Raw genomic sequence first — 17,549 nt, forward strand, 5'->3', positions numbered from 1 at the left:
TTATCCAGCTGTCGCTGTTAACATCACATTATTCTGGTGACAGGATTGCCTGTCTGGTTGTGAGCAATGTTATCAGGCAATTGTGTTCCAAAAACAAAGAGCTGAAACTAAAGCATTTTGTGGTACATCCAGGCTGGTGAAATGAAGTGAATTCCATGACTGACTGGAAGTAGAAACAAAGTCCAGCACATGATATTCCCTTCACTTGACTCAGAGGAATATATTGAATGCCAGAAGGTGTGGCAAATCCATCTAGCATAATTCTGGTCTGTTCCCATCTTCTCTTTCCTCATAGCCAAGTTGACTTGACAGTTCCTAAGGTGGTTAGGCATTCGCTTGCAGATTCCAAGTCAGTAAATATCAAGCCCATGTAATATTTTCTTTCTCCCACGTGCTTTTGTATGAGGGAAACCACTTCTGAAGTGATGATATTTATCTGTCCGTGTGGATTGGTGTGGAGTGTGTGTGTGAAGGCAGGATGGATAGAGACAAGTTTCACAACTCAGATAAAATTAACAGATGTTGGGGTAATACAGAGTAGCAGAGACAATCCAAATTACTTCTTTTTGTATGACAGGAAAATTAAAGCAATCTGAGACTGTTGCATGACTTTGTTTTCTTCCAGCTCATTATAGTCAATGAATGCATAGTTTATAAATATGATTTTAACTGAGGTTGCTGTTTGGAAACAGCTTCATCCAAATACAGCCTTCACAGAATCACAGATTCTACATAGAGAAGGTGTAAAAAGGGGTAAAGGGTAAGAAGATATTTAAAAAAACCAAGTTGCTACTTTAGAAATCTTCTAAATGAGATATGCTTTTGTACAAACTTGTTTTTATGTCAGAGACTTTTATGTCCAGAGAATGTTTTGTCAGAAAATTCCTGACAGGAAATCTTTTGATGGATTACTTCTGGAAAACAAGTGCATATGGGGTACAGATATAGTTGAGTTACACTGATATACAAATATAAACATAAATGTGTTTATAAATATTGTTATATTTATATTCACTATGAACAGGATCATAATTTCTTTTTCAGTTCTAGTTAAGATACCTGTCATGGTTCCACTTCAGCAAAGAGCTAAACTATATTACCTGATTAAAGCACTCATCTTGCTCCACTGATGAAAGGAATGTATCTTTTAATTAAAATGACCAATTTATTTTTTTTTTTAATGGAAAATGTGTGGCTTAGTTTAAAGATAGGAAAAGTTTTGCAACTAAAACCATGTATCTTTCCTTTTCAAGTGCCTCTAAGTCCCCCATCAAACTTGAAGTTTTCTGATGTTGGACACAACAGTGCTAAGCTAACATGGGATCCTGCTGCCAAAAATGTGAAAGGCTATCGCATCATGTATGTTAAAACAGATGGAACAGAAACCAATGAGGTAAGTTATTAGCTTCTCATTTTTCTTAACCAATCTCAGTCCTCCATAGGCTTGTGAAATTATAATGTGTAACCTTTGTTAACAAAAGCTACTGTGTGATTCTTTGCTAAAGAATTCTGAAAGTCAGTGCTGTTAAGAATTTGCTAGTATTGAATTCCATTTGGAAGGAATCGTGTGGGACGCAGTGCTGTATTCTTCATACATATGAGAGTAGTCATTGCTGATGTATTTAAATTGAAGGAAGATACCCAAGTGAATAATGGTTTGTAGGATCAGCATCTTGACTGTATATTTAGTAAGGAAACATTTATTCTTGGTTTGGTCCAGATAACAAGATTTTCAATGTCATTTGGCATTCAAAAGTCTGAAGGCTTCCATGTATTTTCTTAACGTATATTGCAATAATTATGTTTTAAAAACTTGCTTCCTAGAAACAGAATCTGATTTGAACAGAATGATGGTAGCAATTTTTCTGACCTAATTTTATGCATTTTAAAAGTTATGCAATATTTAGTTGTCACTAGTTACTAAAGGTGCTTTATAAAATCTTTTAACATCAAGAATCATTCACCGAAAGAAAGATGGGATGGAATTATATTAATAGAGAAATCCAAAAGAATGCAGGAAGAGTTTTTTAAAGATCACAGTAAATGTTTCTGATTATTAAGACAGACCAGCTCCATTACAAAATAAGTGGTAGTATATAACTTAAGCCTTAAAAAAATTATTGTGTGTCAGTATGCAGTCATGTTTTCTTCCAGGGCATGTCTGGTCTCATGATGCTTGTGGGTCCCTTTCACCTCTGGGTATCCTATGGTTCTGTGATAATTGTTCTGAATATATTAGACTTGTGGTAATATAATTTATAATGTGAGAATATTCAGTAGGTTTTTACTTACCTTTCAGCTATTCCTTTGTGTTTGTTTAAAGGGCAGGTGGCAGTTCTTTTGTTCTACATTGGTTGCATTTCTCCTGTGGTGCTAAGCAAAGCTATTCCTAATGTGTGATCAACGTGTATTGCATATTATACTTCCTCCAGGTGGAAGTTGGTCCTGTTTCAACACATACTTTAAAAAGTCTGACAGCCCTTACTGAATATACTGCTGCTATTTTCTCCCTGTATGATGAAGGACAATCTGAACCACTTACTGGCAGCTTTACCACAAGTAAGTATATCCAAACTTTTGAAGGCTTTCCAAGAAAAATTTTGATGCTCTCATCTTTTACTGGAAAACATGACTGGTAACAGCAAGTGTCTATGACTGTGGATTCACATATATGGGATGCTTTCCATTATTTTCACTGGAGTATTCGACTTTGTTACTCCTTTACCGTGGGACCAGTTGCATCCTGAGTCATGGGAGTAATGTGACATCATGGAAGCATTAGTGTTAATAAGGTTTATTTTTTCAGTCTTTTCAAAATCAGCCATTTTGAAGTATATTTCATTGCAAGTAGGTAGTAAAGCAGTTGTCTCCCCAGCTTTCTGAAGTATCATTCAGTGTGATGACATTTGGCTATCTGGCTTCAGCGTGATGAATACTGAACTGTATAGTTAGCCATCGAATTATCTCTGCAATTAAGAGTAGAAACTTTTATATACAGATTGAAACTCAAAAACCAGTAGAAGGAAATGTAAGATATGTAAAACTCTTGTAGTCTTTTTAGTACGGTTGTGATTTCTGTAACAGTTTTCTGCAAATTGTGAATTAAACTGATGATGGCACTTACTAATGTTTTCCAACATAACAACAGGAGAATGACTCCTAATAGGAGGGAGGAAAGAGAAACGTGAGGTGGAAGAGAAGAGAGGCCATACATATACAGAAAAAGAAGCTGGTACCTACATGCAGATAACAAATGAAAATGATGTGACAGACAGTGTGTGGAAAGGACAGAGATTAGGAGTGTAGTTTGAGGTGGAGGTAAAAAAAGGAGCATGGCAAACAGAGGTCTGGGCAAAAGAAAGGGAGTTAGGATTGCATGGAGCTACTCCAGTGGAGAAAGGGTTAGGAAGCTTTACGGCTGGAGAAGATAAAGAACATAAATTATGTGTATTTCCTTCTCCAATTACAAATAAAACTTTCCCAAGTGTACAAGTGTGCAAAGAATCTGCTGTGCATTTGTCATCTGTTTTCAAAGTTTTGATCTTTGTAAAAAGCTACAAATGAAATGATGTATTCTTGATGTTGCTATGTAAGTTTCAGAGAATAATTTACTTTCACTTTTCTTTTGCCTAATATTTTGCAGGAAAAATTCCAGCTCCCCAGCATTTGGAAGTTGACGAAGCATCAACAGATAGTTTTAGGGTCAGCTGGAAACCCACATCCTCGGATATTGCTTTTTACAGATTGGCATGGATTCCTTTGGATGGAGGGGAATCTGAAGAGGTGAGTTGCCTTGACTCTTTGAGGACATGAAACAGGACAAGAAATTTGATTCTGAGGTCCTTTGCATCAACTTTTTGCTGATTAAGCCTGACCAATTGACTTGGAAAAAGATCCGTCCTGCTACAAAGCATTCAAAACAATAATCAAAACAATATTCCACTTTATTTTTGAAGATGAAGTGAGAATATGTCTTTTGTGAATAATAGCCTGTACTGTGCCACTTCCATAGAACTAGCTTTGATTTTTGGTGCTATTTCAGTTTTTAGAGGTTTTTATTCTTCATTTTACCAGAAGATGGTGGTAACTCAGCTAGAGCTGTGATATGATCACACAGGATCCACATTTGTCTAATAAGCTGGTCACATTACAATTGACCACCAAGCCTTAGTTACAAAAGGTTTGAAAGGTAAAAGTTTACCTGTTTATGTTGTATTTTTTGCTATGGGCCCTTGTGCGTCTTCACAATAGTGCCATTTCCATTAGTCTAAAGTATTAAATTATTTTTCCTCCTGTTAGACTGTTTTTTGTTTTATTATCCTTTTCCAAGTAGTTTGCAATAGGCAGTTTATCTCCCTTTCCAAAATCTCTGTTGTTTGTATTCTGACTGATTTTGTCTCTTTTATTATCTGTTCCCTCATAGTATTTGCTTCTTTCATGCTCTTCCATCTTTTAAAACGTCTCCAACACCCTGCTCTGTTGGCATAAATGCTGTGAAGAGAGGCTAAGTCTGAAAACAGTTGATAGAGGTAGAAAGCACGTTGGAAAAAGATGGCCTGTGCCTAGATTCCATGCATCATTCTTTTCATCCGTTGGGACACTTAGATTAAGTGTCATTATCCATAGATTTAGTTGAGGCCCATTATTTGACCCAGCAAGAGGTAGTCCTGCAAACTATTAAAAGAAATTACAGGAAGGAGCAGGGTAAAGAAGAAACTGGCAGGTGAGAGAGAAGGCACATTCCCTTGCATCCTCCTGCAGTACTGGTTTGTTTGCACAATACTGAACTGATATGTTTCTGTTAAGCTCCGAAGAGCAGTTGTCAGTTTAAGCCTTTAAGCCTTGTGATGTTATTGGAGGGGTGAAATCAGTGGTGTCTGTGGTGTCCTTTGAGTGTGAGAATTACTGATCAGAGAATAGTTGAACTTGTATGATTTCACTTGTTCACTGTATTCATTAAGAACTGCTGAAGGCCTCAGTAGTTTTTCTATGTTAAAATATTAAAAATACTCAAGCTGCTTTCTTGTTCTCCTTGCATGACCTTTCTAATGGGGTCGTGCCTAGGATAGCACAATACCTCCGGGCTGTTGCCTGCCTTTTTAAGCTTCTTTCCCAGCTAAGTGATCAGTCATGCAGAGAAAAAACATGCACCCCCTCCCTTTCTCCCAAGACCCAACTTGCCAATTAGCTGAGTGGGGTCATGGAATGGTGTTGAGAATTACACACACCTCAGCTTACTGCACCCACACTGCTGATGTGTGAGGAGTGTATAGTGTGGAATGTTAGCACAAAAGAACTGGAATATATTATTTAAAAGTGACCTTTTATTTGTAGGTTAAAGTAGGAAATGCATCAGGAAATACTCCTGTATTTGTTACTATTTTTGCTTCTGTTATTTGTTCTCTCCACTTGAAAGTTCAGCTCTTTGTGTTTTTTTTTTTGTGTGTTCATCTCTGTGGGCTAAATTAGCAGGGAGTGGAGAGTGGAGAGTGCTGGAAGCTATGCTGCAGAGAGTTTGCCAAAGTTATGTGTAAGACAGTTGCTATGTGCAGGAATTTTATGATGACACGTATGACTGGAAGGTCTGGGGAATTAGAATGAAAGACATTGCTTATACCTACTTAGAATACAGCTAGACTCACTGAAGCTGATTTCTGAATTTTTTCCAGGAAAATAGATGCTAGAATGCACAGTATGGGCTGCTCAATTCATTATCTGATAGTTGTAGAATACATGAGCCCAATTAATTTTATTTTCTGTATCAGAATTCAGAAAGTCTGTTATTAATTAATGAGTCCCTCTTCCACAGGATATATATATGTATTTTCCTGATCTGTGCCTGTTTGCCAACCTCGGAATTCTGGGGTCATGGATAGAATGTAGTGTGGTTTACTATTTCTGCTAGCTGTAGTAGATGTTATGCAGCATTTCTATATTGTTTGGTTTCCAGTGTCTTATTATTATTTCAATTTCACTTATATAATGGCCACCTATAAAAACTTGTCCAAGAAAGGTTGTTTTATGATAGTATTTATCTGCATAAGCTAGTGATTATTCCTCCAGACAAGTCAACCAATTTCAGTGGAATTATTGCACAGTCTCCTCCTATTCTGCTTCACATTTCCTTTAGCTCCAGTTCCTACCCATCTGTTGACCCCTTCCAATAAAAATCTATGAAACACAAAAATCATAAAGAAAAGCCTTCTTCTTACAGTTAACATAGCACATGTGAATCTTCTCTTGCTGTCACAGGTAGAAATAAGGAAAGTTACTTTTTAAAATGCCATGACATATAGCCAGCTTCTCAGCAGCGCATCTCCCATTAATCTCCAAGTCTGTTGCAAATTTCTTTCTGTAACAGCATGCAGTCTGCTTGATTTCTTTGGCTATGGACATCCTTTCTGGATCCAGCTTTGTTAGATGGAAAAATTACACCTTCTGCCAGTTTGCCACCAACTTCCTGCAACAGATCAGCATCTCATGTGTACTCACATTAAATCTGTCAGTGATACTGATTTTATGAGCGGTCCCTCGCCCTGCTCAATCATTACAAAGCAGACCAAGTAAAAACAGTGAAAGGCCTCTGCTTAAACTGTCAGAGGTAACCACATTCATTCTTACGAGTGGTTACCCCAGAATGAGCCAATGTGCTGTCGGTCTGTGGCAGACTGTAGTGATCTATGGCAAATAGGGCTTGGTGGAATTAGTAGTAACCTTTTGCATCTATTGCAACTAGTTGCAGAGTGCATTTACATGTATTCTTCATGTACAATTCAAATGCATGGAGTCATAACTCAGATTGTAAGTCTAATATAGAAACAGCATTTTGTAAAGCTACAGAAATACTAAGCATGTTTGTCATGACAGTGATTGAATGGTAGAAATATGGATGAAAGCTAACTTACACTGTTACGTTACTTTCAATGAGGAATGTTTTGAATTTTAGAGTTTTTCAAATGAGATACATGTGTTGAGCTTTAGCAGTTCATCCACTGTATGTGAAAGAGTAAGATTGCATGTTAAGGTAATCAAGCCAGCCACAAAATAATAAACATTTAAAATTTTCTTAACACTGTTTTTTTTTTTTCCAGTCTTACTTTGTGATACTTTTTATTTTTACATAGGTAATAAATTATTTGGGCATACCTGAGTGTGGATTTATGTTGTTTTATAGCAGAATTTATTTTCCTTCTTGGACTTCAGTCACTTTGTGTAAATTAATCGAGTGATTTTCTTTAATCTTGCTTTGCTACTTAGGTTGTCTTAAATGGAGATGCAGACAGTTATGTTGTTGAGGGTTTGTTGCCCAACACAGAATATGAAGTTTCTTTGCTGGCAGTTTTTGATGATGAGACCGAAAGTGAAGTTGTTGCTGTTCTTGGAGCTACGTGTAAGACAAACTCTTGAATATCATTTTTAGAGACATTTAAATGATTTAAATTTAATGTATAAACCTGATACTTAAAATACAGTCCATTTTTGGGTTGCTTTAATAATGAAGAATGTGTTGGTTTTACACCAGGACCTTGCCAACAATATTTTTCTCTTTCCTTATTTAATATTATATGTTAGATGGCAGTGAATCAAAGTGATGGTTTGGCTCCCTCTCTGAGCAGTGGTATTAATAAGTATAGGATCTGGAAATATATTCTTCCATCCGCATTTCAACTTTTAGTCTTAGAACACAGTTTTTCATTAAGACATATATTAAATTGAGGGGAGGTAATAAATATTTTAATGTTAATGCTTAACAGGAATTTGTTGAAAATGCTTGGTATTTTTGGTATGCCATATTCTTTCTTATTTACGTAATTTATACTCACTGGAGAGGTGTTCACTCCTGGTTGAAATAAGTTAAAATTTTACATGGGGATCCTCTGAAATTAATATGGAAGTAAAAAAGATAAAACTTATAAATCATATACAATGTAATTTATAGTTGTAACCAAAACAGTAGCCAGCAATTTCATTTAGATTGCTGAAGTCTTTGATTCAGTGTCAGTCATGTATTTAGGACTCAGCCATAAGTTTAAACCCACTGCAATTTAGTAAAGTATTCTTAACATTGAGCTTCTATAAGTAGAATTCTGATTTAGGCCAGAAAGCTGGTTTATGTGTGCATATGGATTCATCTTCTGCACTTGATAAACCTGCTAGAATAATATGAGATAAAATAGCTGCCCTGAAGATTTTCATCTGTTTCTGTCCTCTGTCAAGGAAGTGAAAATGTGTTCATATTTTCAGTCTATTTCTGGAGCAGTGTACCATTTGTGGAAACTTGCATTATTCAATCACATGGATTAAAAAAATAAAAATGTCCTTTCTCTCTAAATTAGGTACTGGGAGATATGAAAAACATCCTGCACTTAGCTAATGGCTTTGTTTTGCTCTAAGAAATGAGAATTTTGTGGGTTTACTGTGAAGATACAGATTTTTTTTTTTTTTTTTTTTTTGCAAAAAGAGGCTCTTGGAAGGCTATGGAGAAGAGCCTATTCAGTAAATTACTTCTGGCTTGCAGAGGGAGTTTTTATGGGGGACGGTGTTTGATTTTCTTATTTCTAAAGTATCAGTAAGTTTCTGTTGAAGTACAGCTCAGGATACTCTTTGGTATGATGTAAACTGATATGGATCATTTTTGTTCTGTTCAATGAGGAAAAAATATTTCTTAAATTGATGTGCAGATTCTCCTTTGATGGATAATGACTTGGTGTACTAAACAACTTTATTTTTCATGTGTAGATTCAAAAATACAATCGATTCTTATTAACTGCAAGCTTAATCTTCAGTCCTCTGTTAATAAGTCACTGCCCATCCTAACGATGCTGGCATAGCTTATTGTTACTGAGCATACATTCAGTTCTTATTTGGACAACAGTGAACACCTTTACAGAGTGCTCAGTTCAGTAAATGTGACAGCTCTAACGAATCATCAGTGTGGAGGCCACTATTTTCAGCTAAGCCAGAAATGTGGAAGACTATATGTATCTTTGTTTAATTGTACAATTTATAATCATATCACATCTATAGATCTAAGGATTATTCCTGCACATCCACGTGCCTAAAGTAAATGAAATAAATGGTTACCTTGTAAATCTCTGAAATGCCTGAAGTGCGTGGGATATTTGTAGGTCAGAACACACCTTTTTGTTGTCATAGCACGATTAATAATGTGCCTTATCTTGTTGAATTGTTTGTGAGCTGAGTATTGTTTTTCAGTTGCAGGAACTACTGCAGTGCCTACCACTGTGACTGCTACTACTACTACCACTGCCACAACTCCGAAGCCCACCATAGCAGGTAAATGAAATAAATGTAAACTGTTTAAATGCTGAAAGCAAAGAACTGAGGCTTTTTGCAACCTAGCACATCCAGATCTAGGGGCAGAGAGCTGTGATAATAGTGAGGGATGGTAACATCAAATCCTCGTGGCTTTTGTCAGCACGCTATCATGGAAGGTCTTGTTGAGGTGTAGACTCCAGAAGAGTGACATCACTGATGAAAGGTGCATGCTGTTGTGCTCCTCGTGATGCTTCTCCAGCTTCCTGTACATGCCACATGTGGGATAGGAGCCAATTTGTTATGCTGTGTAAGAAATTTGAATGGTTCCAGAGATGCTACATAAGACTACAGAAACTGAGTCTAGTTTGGAAAACCTGACTCTCTTGTCTCTTAAAAGCATGAACATGAATACAAACTTGAATATCTTCAGAATTTTGTTTATTTTTGAGGGTTCTTTGTCTACTGGGGCTTAGATAACTGAAGTTTATGAATCAACAGTTCTGTGGTATTTTTGGTTTGTAATATTCTGTCTGCAGTTACTTTTTTGTTATTATAATGCTCTGTAAGCTGAGTAATATAAACAAAGCAAGTGGGATGATACCTATTAATGTAAGTATAGTGGTTATCCTGTTGTAGTAGCTATTATTTAATTACGTTGTTAATGTATGTGGCTAAGCTCAAGTATGACTGAACTGAATGGGTTTGTCTTAGAATAGATCTAGTGATAATTAGCACAATTTAAAATCTAAAAATAGAATGGATAAAATGCTAATTAAATTACTTTTGGCTTCAGTTTTTCGAACAGGAGTCAGAAATCTTGTTATAGATGATGAAACGACCTCAAGTCTGAGGGTGGTGTGGGACATTTCGGATTACAATGTTCAGCAGTTCAGAGTGACCTATCTCACAGCCAAAGGTGACCGTGCCGAGGAAGCGGTAAGAACGGTCTGTATTGCTTTTTGTGAATGGCTTCATGAACTTGAAAAGGTTGATTAACAATTGCTGAGGCCCGATAGCTTCTTGCAAAGCACTCCTGTTGCAGTCAGAAAATGATTTGTGCTTGGCTTTACTGTGAGATAGAACTTCAGAATTGTAATTCTCATGACACCTGATTCATGACAGATAAACAGTCATGCAAACAGTCAAATGCAGGATCAAACCTAAGAAGGTTAAAAGACTGTCTGTCCCTTCCTGTATTTTCTTTAAATGTGTACAAGATCGTTTGGTTTTTAAAAATTATTTATTTATATGCTTTTTGTTTGTATGTTTGTTTGTTTTAAATCTTAAGCCTATAGTTTTGTTTTAATATTCAATGACAATTACTTTAAAATGTAATTATAACTGTAAGAAATGGTAGTTAAATTCTGGCTATCAGAGGAATGGTGAATTGACTAAAACCTCTTAATATCAGGAAGGTGTCTTGGCTCTAATTCCACAAATTATTTAATTTTAAGTACACACTCAAGTCATATCATCTTTGGTCACAATTTAGTTTCATTTTTGAAATTAATCACATGCATAAATACTTTACTGAATAAAGAATTACTTAAGATCATAGTCAAAATTAAGCACATTTTAAACCAAAGAGAAGTTTTCTGTCATGTGGTTTCAAGCATCTGGAAGATGCAATATAGATATGAAAAAAAAATAGTGTTCATATATGCTTAACTGCATTTCTTAAACAGAACCCAAAAGTTTTGTGGAATTTGGGCTTAAATATACTATAGCGTGACAATTCTATGGTGGATACTCAGTTTTTTTGGCTCTGATTTCTGTGTAATTTCCAATTACTCCTCCCTCTCCATAAAAACATTAATAAACTTTTTAATTCTCAATGCAATTGGCTGAAAATCAAGGACAAAATATGTAATAGGATTCTTTTCCCTACTGAAGAGTCAACCCCTAAATTACACGTTTGTTCTTAGGTTTGCTGGAAGGATCACATTTTTTTTCTTCCTTCAAGCCAAGAGTTTTTCACACAGTTAAAAAGCATGTTGTTCTGTGGAAGATCTTGTTGTGAAACATGAGGATTGTCAGTGCTTGCATCCCCTCTTCTAAAAGCCTAAAATTTTGATGGGTCTTTCCAGAAACCTGGACTGTAGGTTTGGAGTATATCTACAGAGGATCTGTGACACAGAAGGTCATGCATGTGTCTTTAGTTGGTTCTGTCCTAATATAATTTACAATTCTGAAAAACAAATTATTTCTTTGACAAGTCTCAGCACCTGGGTGCACGGGATTAATGTCGTTCTGTGTATCTCTTGCCAAAATTAGAGTGCTTTAAATGTCCTGGAGCATGAGATCTGATGAGCGCTTTCTTTTTTTCTGAGTATCAGCTTCAGAAAATTTAGATGCAGCATCCTCAGATGCATCATTTCACTTCAAAATAATAAAATACCTGGAGGCTCACTTTCTGCTTTTTCCTCTTGATTTGAAGTGGCTTATTGTAGGTCTGTCAGCTTCTTGCCATATATGTGAGGTTGCTAGTTCAGATGATAGATTCACACAGTGGGTTTGAGAAGGTAAGGATTCAGAATAAGATTTTGAACCTTGGGACATTTGCTTCCAATATCACTTCAAAGAACAGGTTTGGTACAGGAAATACCAGGTCATATTCTCTTTATTTCTTTATTTATTATTTACTGTGTCCTCATGTGCCAGATAGCTGCCATTCAGGTTTCTGAATCTCACTGAGATTAAAAAGTTAGTGACAAGTACTGTTGGAATCACAGTTCATCTATGATATAAAAAGGTTTTGGCCCTAGTCATAAACCTTGTTTCTGGTATCCTGACTATCCAGATAATGGTGCCTGGGAGACAGAGCACTCTTCTGCTTCAGCCTCTGCTGCCTGATACAGAATACAAAGTTACAATTACTCCAATCTATGCTGATGGGGAGGGAGTCAGTGTCTCAGCTCCTGGCAAAACTCGTGAGTGTGAACTTTCTGCTCTTCTTGATCCCGAATATGTATGAACAAAGGCTTTCTTTTGTCTTTTATCCCTGACTGTACTGGTATATTTTACTATAAGCACGGCCTTACTTTGCTTGATGGATATGATTTAAGAGCTTTATATTAATCTCAATTCATTGGCTTATAAGCAATCGGCTGCTTCTAATTTAGAGATTGAATTTTAAATATAGTGAATCTTCAGAAAAACTTACTGAGTAGTAAAGCTGGTAAATCCTGGAGAGAGAGCTCACAAAGGACAATCCAGCAAATGTAGAAAATAACCTATGATGCTGGGATAGTATCAAGCAAGCTGTTGTACTGCTAGTGTGTTAATTTTTGTGTGTGTGTGTGAGATCATTACATCTATATGGTCATTAGAAATTAGAAACAAGAGCAGGATTTATACTTGGAAAACTTCAGTGCTGTTATGTTGAAATAAGCTATATAAATGAAAGAACATTATTTCTGAGTTGACTTACATTTAATGAAAATCCTTGAGAAGAAGGTTGGAAATTTATATGGAAATTCATGGTTTGTTGAACAAAGGTCTTAATTAGTTGTTAGTATAACTTGATATGAGTTTCTGAAGTAGGCTGACATTAATGTATCAGCATGATTCCAAGGAGGAATTTGATACAAAGCTTTCTTTCCGGCAGATCTGCCCAGAAATTTGAGAAAACTGAATATTTCATGAATTTCATGTGCATGTTTGAGTTTTATGCGTGTGTTTGTACGAGTTACATTTGTAAAGGCTCGATTTCACTTCCTTTTAGAACCCTTATCTGCTCCTAGAAATTTACGTGTCTCAGATGAATGGTACAACAGATTACGTATTAGTTGGGATGCCCCACCATCACCAACTATGGGTTACAGAATTGTCTACAAATCTATCAACAGTGAGTTTTTAAACTGTTTTTTTTTAATTGTCATTTGCTTTTGACAGTATGTTCTATACTTTAATGCAGTATTTTTCTGAGTGTTGTACTAAATCTAATAGTCACAGTTACCTCTTTAAAAATGATATTAACTTGATGTCTCAGTTTTTTAATACGAGAATTTTGTAGTTACAGAGTGATACAGGTCTTTGGAGATCATTCTTTCTAGCTCCCTGACCAAAACAGAGCCAACTTGGAAGAGGTGTCATGGGATCTTGTTCAGTCAAGTTTGTAATATCTCCAAGAATGAAGATGGAAATTTCAAAACATCTCTAGGCACTTGCTTCAGCTTTTGACTGCTTTCACTTTGGAATTGTTTTTCCTGATATCTAATCAGAATTTCCCATGTTTCAAATTTTGGCAGTTTCCTCTTGTCTTCTTCCTGTTCACCTCAGAGGAGAATGATACATCTTTGCTTTCCTTCATACTGTTGATCAAACTTAACTCTCTCAGTTTGTCTTTTTATGTCATTTTTTCCCAATTCCTATTTACTTCAGAAACTGCATTTCTTCTTTTCCTGTACCTCTCTTCCGTACTTCTGTCCTCGACTTCCATCCCTTACAACACAAAGCTTTCGTTTCTTTTACTTACTTCTGCTGCCCTACTTGTCCCAGATAATTCCCTTTTTATTCATGGATCATTTTGTCTATACTGTATCTGACCACCTGCACATTGCAGCTAGACAAGGCACCTATTTTCATTCAGAGTTCTTTAGAAAAATGTCCTCTATTGATAGCAAACAAAACTGTGACCACTAAGGGACTAAAACAATATCTAAAGGCAATACTTTCGTCTGGCTTCTGAAGTCTATCCAGAACATCTAGCAGAAGTGAGAAAGAAGCTGTTTGCCCTTCTGATTTGGTATAGTTTTATTCTTTTCTATTTTCATTATCATTTTTGCACAGTGCTAAATGATGCTGTTGTGTTAGGAACCCCTTAGGGACTGCTTTGGCTGGTGTCTGCTGTCCCCCGTTGCTCCTGGCACACCATCAAACTGAGGAGATCTTTGGCACTCTATTTAGGGCAGTAGTAAGTCACTGAAGCAGAACAAAAGAGTTTTTACAGATGCCAATGTCTAGTCCTGCCATAATGAATCCCACTGCTGAATTTCCCAAGTGTGTTGTCCATACAAGAACTGTACACTGTTCTGAGCAGTGTCTTTGTCTTTGTGCATGGTAAAAAAAAAACAAAAAACAAAAAACAAAAGCCATAGAAAAAAATAGTAACTTCAGGACTTCATCTCATTTTGGATTGGTCTTAAGATTTGTTTTTACTACCTGTTAATTGAGTGGATGAACAAGTGATTTTCTAATTCTTTTTTCTTTCTGTCTTTCTTTTTCTTTTTTTTTTTTTTTTTTTCTTTTGCAGTCCCTGGTCCTGCATTGGAGACCTTTGTAGGAGATGATATTAATACCATTCTCATTCTAAATCTCTTCAGTGGAACAGAGTACAGTGTGAAAGTATTTGCTTCATACTCAACAGGCTTCAGTGATGCCTTAACAGGCATAGCCAAAACCTGTAAGAATGATTTCATGCTATTCACATCTCTGCAGACTGTTTTTCACTATAAATATAGGTTTGTGCAGCTCCTTGAGTAAATTTTCACATGGAAGTCTTTTCCAGTTGTGTGAAAATTGTTTTCTGGAAATTGAAGTCGCTTTTCATATTGAAATATGTAATACTTTATAATCTACTGGACATTAGCAAAATTGGAGTCTTAAACAGATGCTATTATTTAGCCAAATATTTTCCTAGTAATATATGCAAATCTCTTTAATGGAAAGTATAGTTACTCTTTTTTTTTTTTTTCTTCTTCCTGTAACTCCCTGTGTATAGTCTGAATTAGTCTTTATATATCTCAACCTCAATTTAAAATAAAGTTTTTGACAAATGTACTTTTATAATGACATACTGATTCGTAGTGACTGATTTTTTAGCAATGTTCATTATTTATCTTAGCTCCAAACCTGATCTAAAAATGCACTTCCATTTTTGAGTTTTATTGTCATCATATTTGTAAGCTGCTCTTGAAATTTAAAAAAAAAAAAAAGTGTTATTGGATTCATTTAGTACAGTGCTTTCATCATAAATAAATCAAATTAATGCACTATAAGAAGAGCTATAAAAGCCCCTTATTGTCATTATAAAATACAATAGTTATTCCCCATAATAGTGGCTTACAGTAAGGGAACGTGAGCCCTCTGCAGCTATGTTACAGCTCCCTGAAAGCAGAGTTCTGCTGGGAGTTGTTGCTGCCACAAGAGACAAGGTGTTTAAAGAGATGCCAGGAATATTTGGGGATTCTGGCAAAAACCCATCACATCTGGGAGCTGTCTGTATGTTGCTGTTCTCTGTGCAGCCCCTCCCAGCAGAGTGAGCAGCGGGGCATCAGCACCTGGTGAGATGCAGTGGGTTCCAGGAGCCACATGGGAAAAGAAGCAAAGAATAAGAAAGGCAGCACATTGGCCTCTTATGCACAGGGCTAACAACAAGGGCTGCTCATATTCCTTGCAGATTGAGTATTAGGATAAAGTTCTTCTCTGAAAGAGTGGTAATGCCTTGGAACAGGCTGCCCAGAAAGGTGGTGAAGTCACCATTCCTAGAGGTGTTCAGGAGCCATGGAGATGTGGCACCGAGGGAAATGTTTAGTGGGCATGGTTGGGATGAGTTGGTGGACTGGATGATCTTAGAGATCTTTTCCAACCTTAATGATTCTGTGATTCTCTTTTCACTATAATTCTTTTGCTGCTTTTCCTTGTATGTCATGATGGAGGAATAAATCTTGTTTCTTTTTTATATTTAATTTTCAGTGTACCTGGGTGTGACCAATTTGGATACGTATCAAGTCCGCATGACTAGTCTCTGTACTCAGTGGCAGCTTCACAGACATGCTACTGCATACAGAGTAGTTATAGAATCACTTGTGGGTGAGTTATTGAATCATTAGTTATGAATTTACAGCCTAAACCAGAAGGATGAATTGCATGAGTTAAGAAATTGTGTGTGATCAGATTTGTAGACTCATTCCCAAAAGAATGGAAATGATGAGCAGATGAAAGAGTTGTCTACACATTGAAAGTTTCAGGAGTAGGAGTAGCATTTCCATCCTTTTATATCAAATAGATGTTAAGTTGTCCTTTTCTTTGGTTGGAATTTTTTATTTACCAATAGAAGAAAGATGATTACACGAGATGTTCATGGTTGTGAGGAATAAAAGATGGGTAAAAAATGAACAGAATACGTTTAAAATTGTGAATAAACCCATTAGTGATTGCAGTGATTAGGGGAGGACAGTAAAGTAAGGGAGAGCCCTCAATGAATCCATAGAATCATAGTGTATCCTGATTTGGATAATATCCACAAGGATTGAGTCCAGCTCCACACAGGAACACCCAAAATTCAAACCTGATGCCTGAGAGCATTGTTCAGATGCTTCTTGGGTTCCAGCAGGCTTGCTGCCATGACTGCTGCACTTGAGGAGCATGTTCCAATGCCCAGCCAGAAAAGACTGTGTTCAGTGTTGGAACCGGGTCCAGTTTTGTCTGATCTCATTGAGCTGATTGTTAATTATACCTCATAGTAATGTTACTCATCTAACAGGAGTTAGATAAGCATGAGATATTTTTATGTGGCAACATGTGGTTGATGCTTGTAGCACAAATTATACAGACATTTATGTCTCTTCTTTTTCACTGTGATTCACAGGTGTAGCCAGAAGAGCTTTTAGGAAGTCACATTTTGTGCAGTTATTCTCTTATCCCCAGTATATCTTCTGAGTGGTGACAAATTAGAAGTTTGAATAACCTGGGAGAAGTGTAGTTAATGACATTTAGTGACATTTATCAAAGGTATCTTGAAAAGTAATACTAATTTGATCATAAAAGATTAATGACTTTCTGTGCAGCAGTCTTTGCTGGTAAAAGACTACACATATTTCCTATCTAGCTAGTATTCTACATTTTTGGTACCTTGTTCCTCATCTTGTAGAACTCCCAGAATTATTTTGTCTGAGACAACAGAGCTTAAGTATGAGCAGAATAAGCTTAAGTGTGAACAAGTGCTTCGTATTGACCTCTATCATGGAGAGTTTTGATAGTCAGATAGGGTATTTGACTCATTCCGAAAGTCATCATTTATTTTCATACTAATCTAACACCTCCTGACAAGCAGATGTTTTTTCCTTGGCAATGAATGGTTGGCATTTTGTGTTTATATTCTGTAGAATGTGAGATCAGTTACTTATATTTTGCTGTAATTCTTTCTGGTACAAATTATAAATTTTGCTGACAACTTGTTATTATTGAAATACTCCATGTGCTATTTGCAGTACGCAGGCTTTTTTCCACTGTGAGCTTGCTCCCCAGTTCAGAATTTAATAGACTTT

The 17,549-nt window shown here is 36.3% G+C and overlaps 1 protein-coding gene across 1 annotated transcript in view; it reads left to right on the top strand.

Moving 5' to 3' along the window:
• COL14A1 (collagen type XIV alpha 1 chain) overlaps positions 1–17,549 on the top strand; it is a 117,520-nt gene that overhangs the window by 44,288 nt on the left and 55,683 nt on the right. The window contains exons 14-23 of the mRNA XM_042869182.1: positions 1,254–1,393; positions 2,433–2,559; positions 3,644–3,783; positions 7,258–7,390; positions 9,217–9,297; positions 10,073–10,224; positions 12,080–12,209; positions 13,004–13,126; positions 14,534–14,683; positions 15,976–16,092. Of these exons, the coding sequence (XP_042725116.1) occupies positions 1,254–1,393; positions 2,433–2,559; positions 3,644–3,783; positions 7,258–7,390; positions 9,217–9,297; positions 10,073–10,224; positions 12,080–12,209; positions 13,004–13,126; positions 14,534–14,683; positions 15,976–16,092 (1,293 nt within the window). The remainder of the gene's footprint in view (positions 1–1,253; positions 1,394–2,432; positions 2,560–3,643; positions 3,784–7,257; positions 7,391–9,216; positions 9,298–10,072; positions 10,225–12,079; positions 12,210–13,003; positions 13,127–14,533; positions 14,684–15,975; positions 16,093–17,549) is intronic.

This window comes from Lagopus leucura, unplaced genomic scaffold (genome assembly GCF_019238085.1).
Source record: "Lagopus leucura isolate 7727_CA_CO unplaced genomic scaffold, USGS_WTPT01 Super-Scaffold_100002, whole genome shotgun sequence".
NCBI classification, from domain to species: Eukaryota; Metazoa; Chordata; class Aves; order Galliformes; family Phasianidae; genus Lagopus; species Lagopus leucura.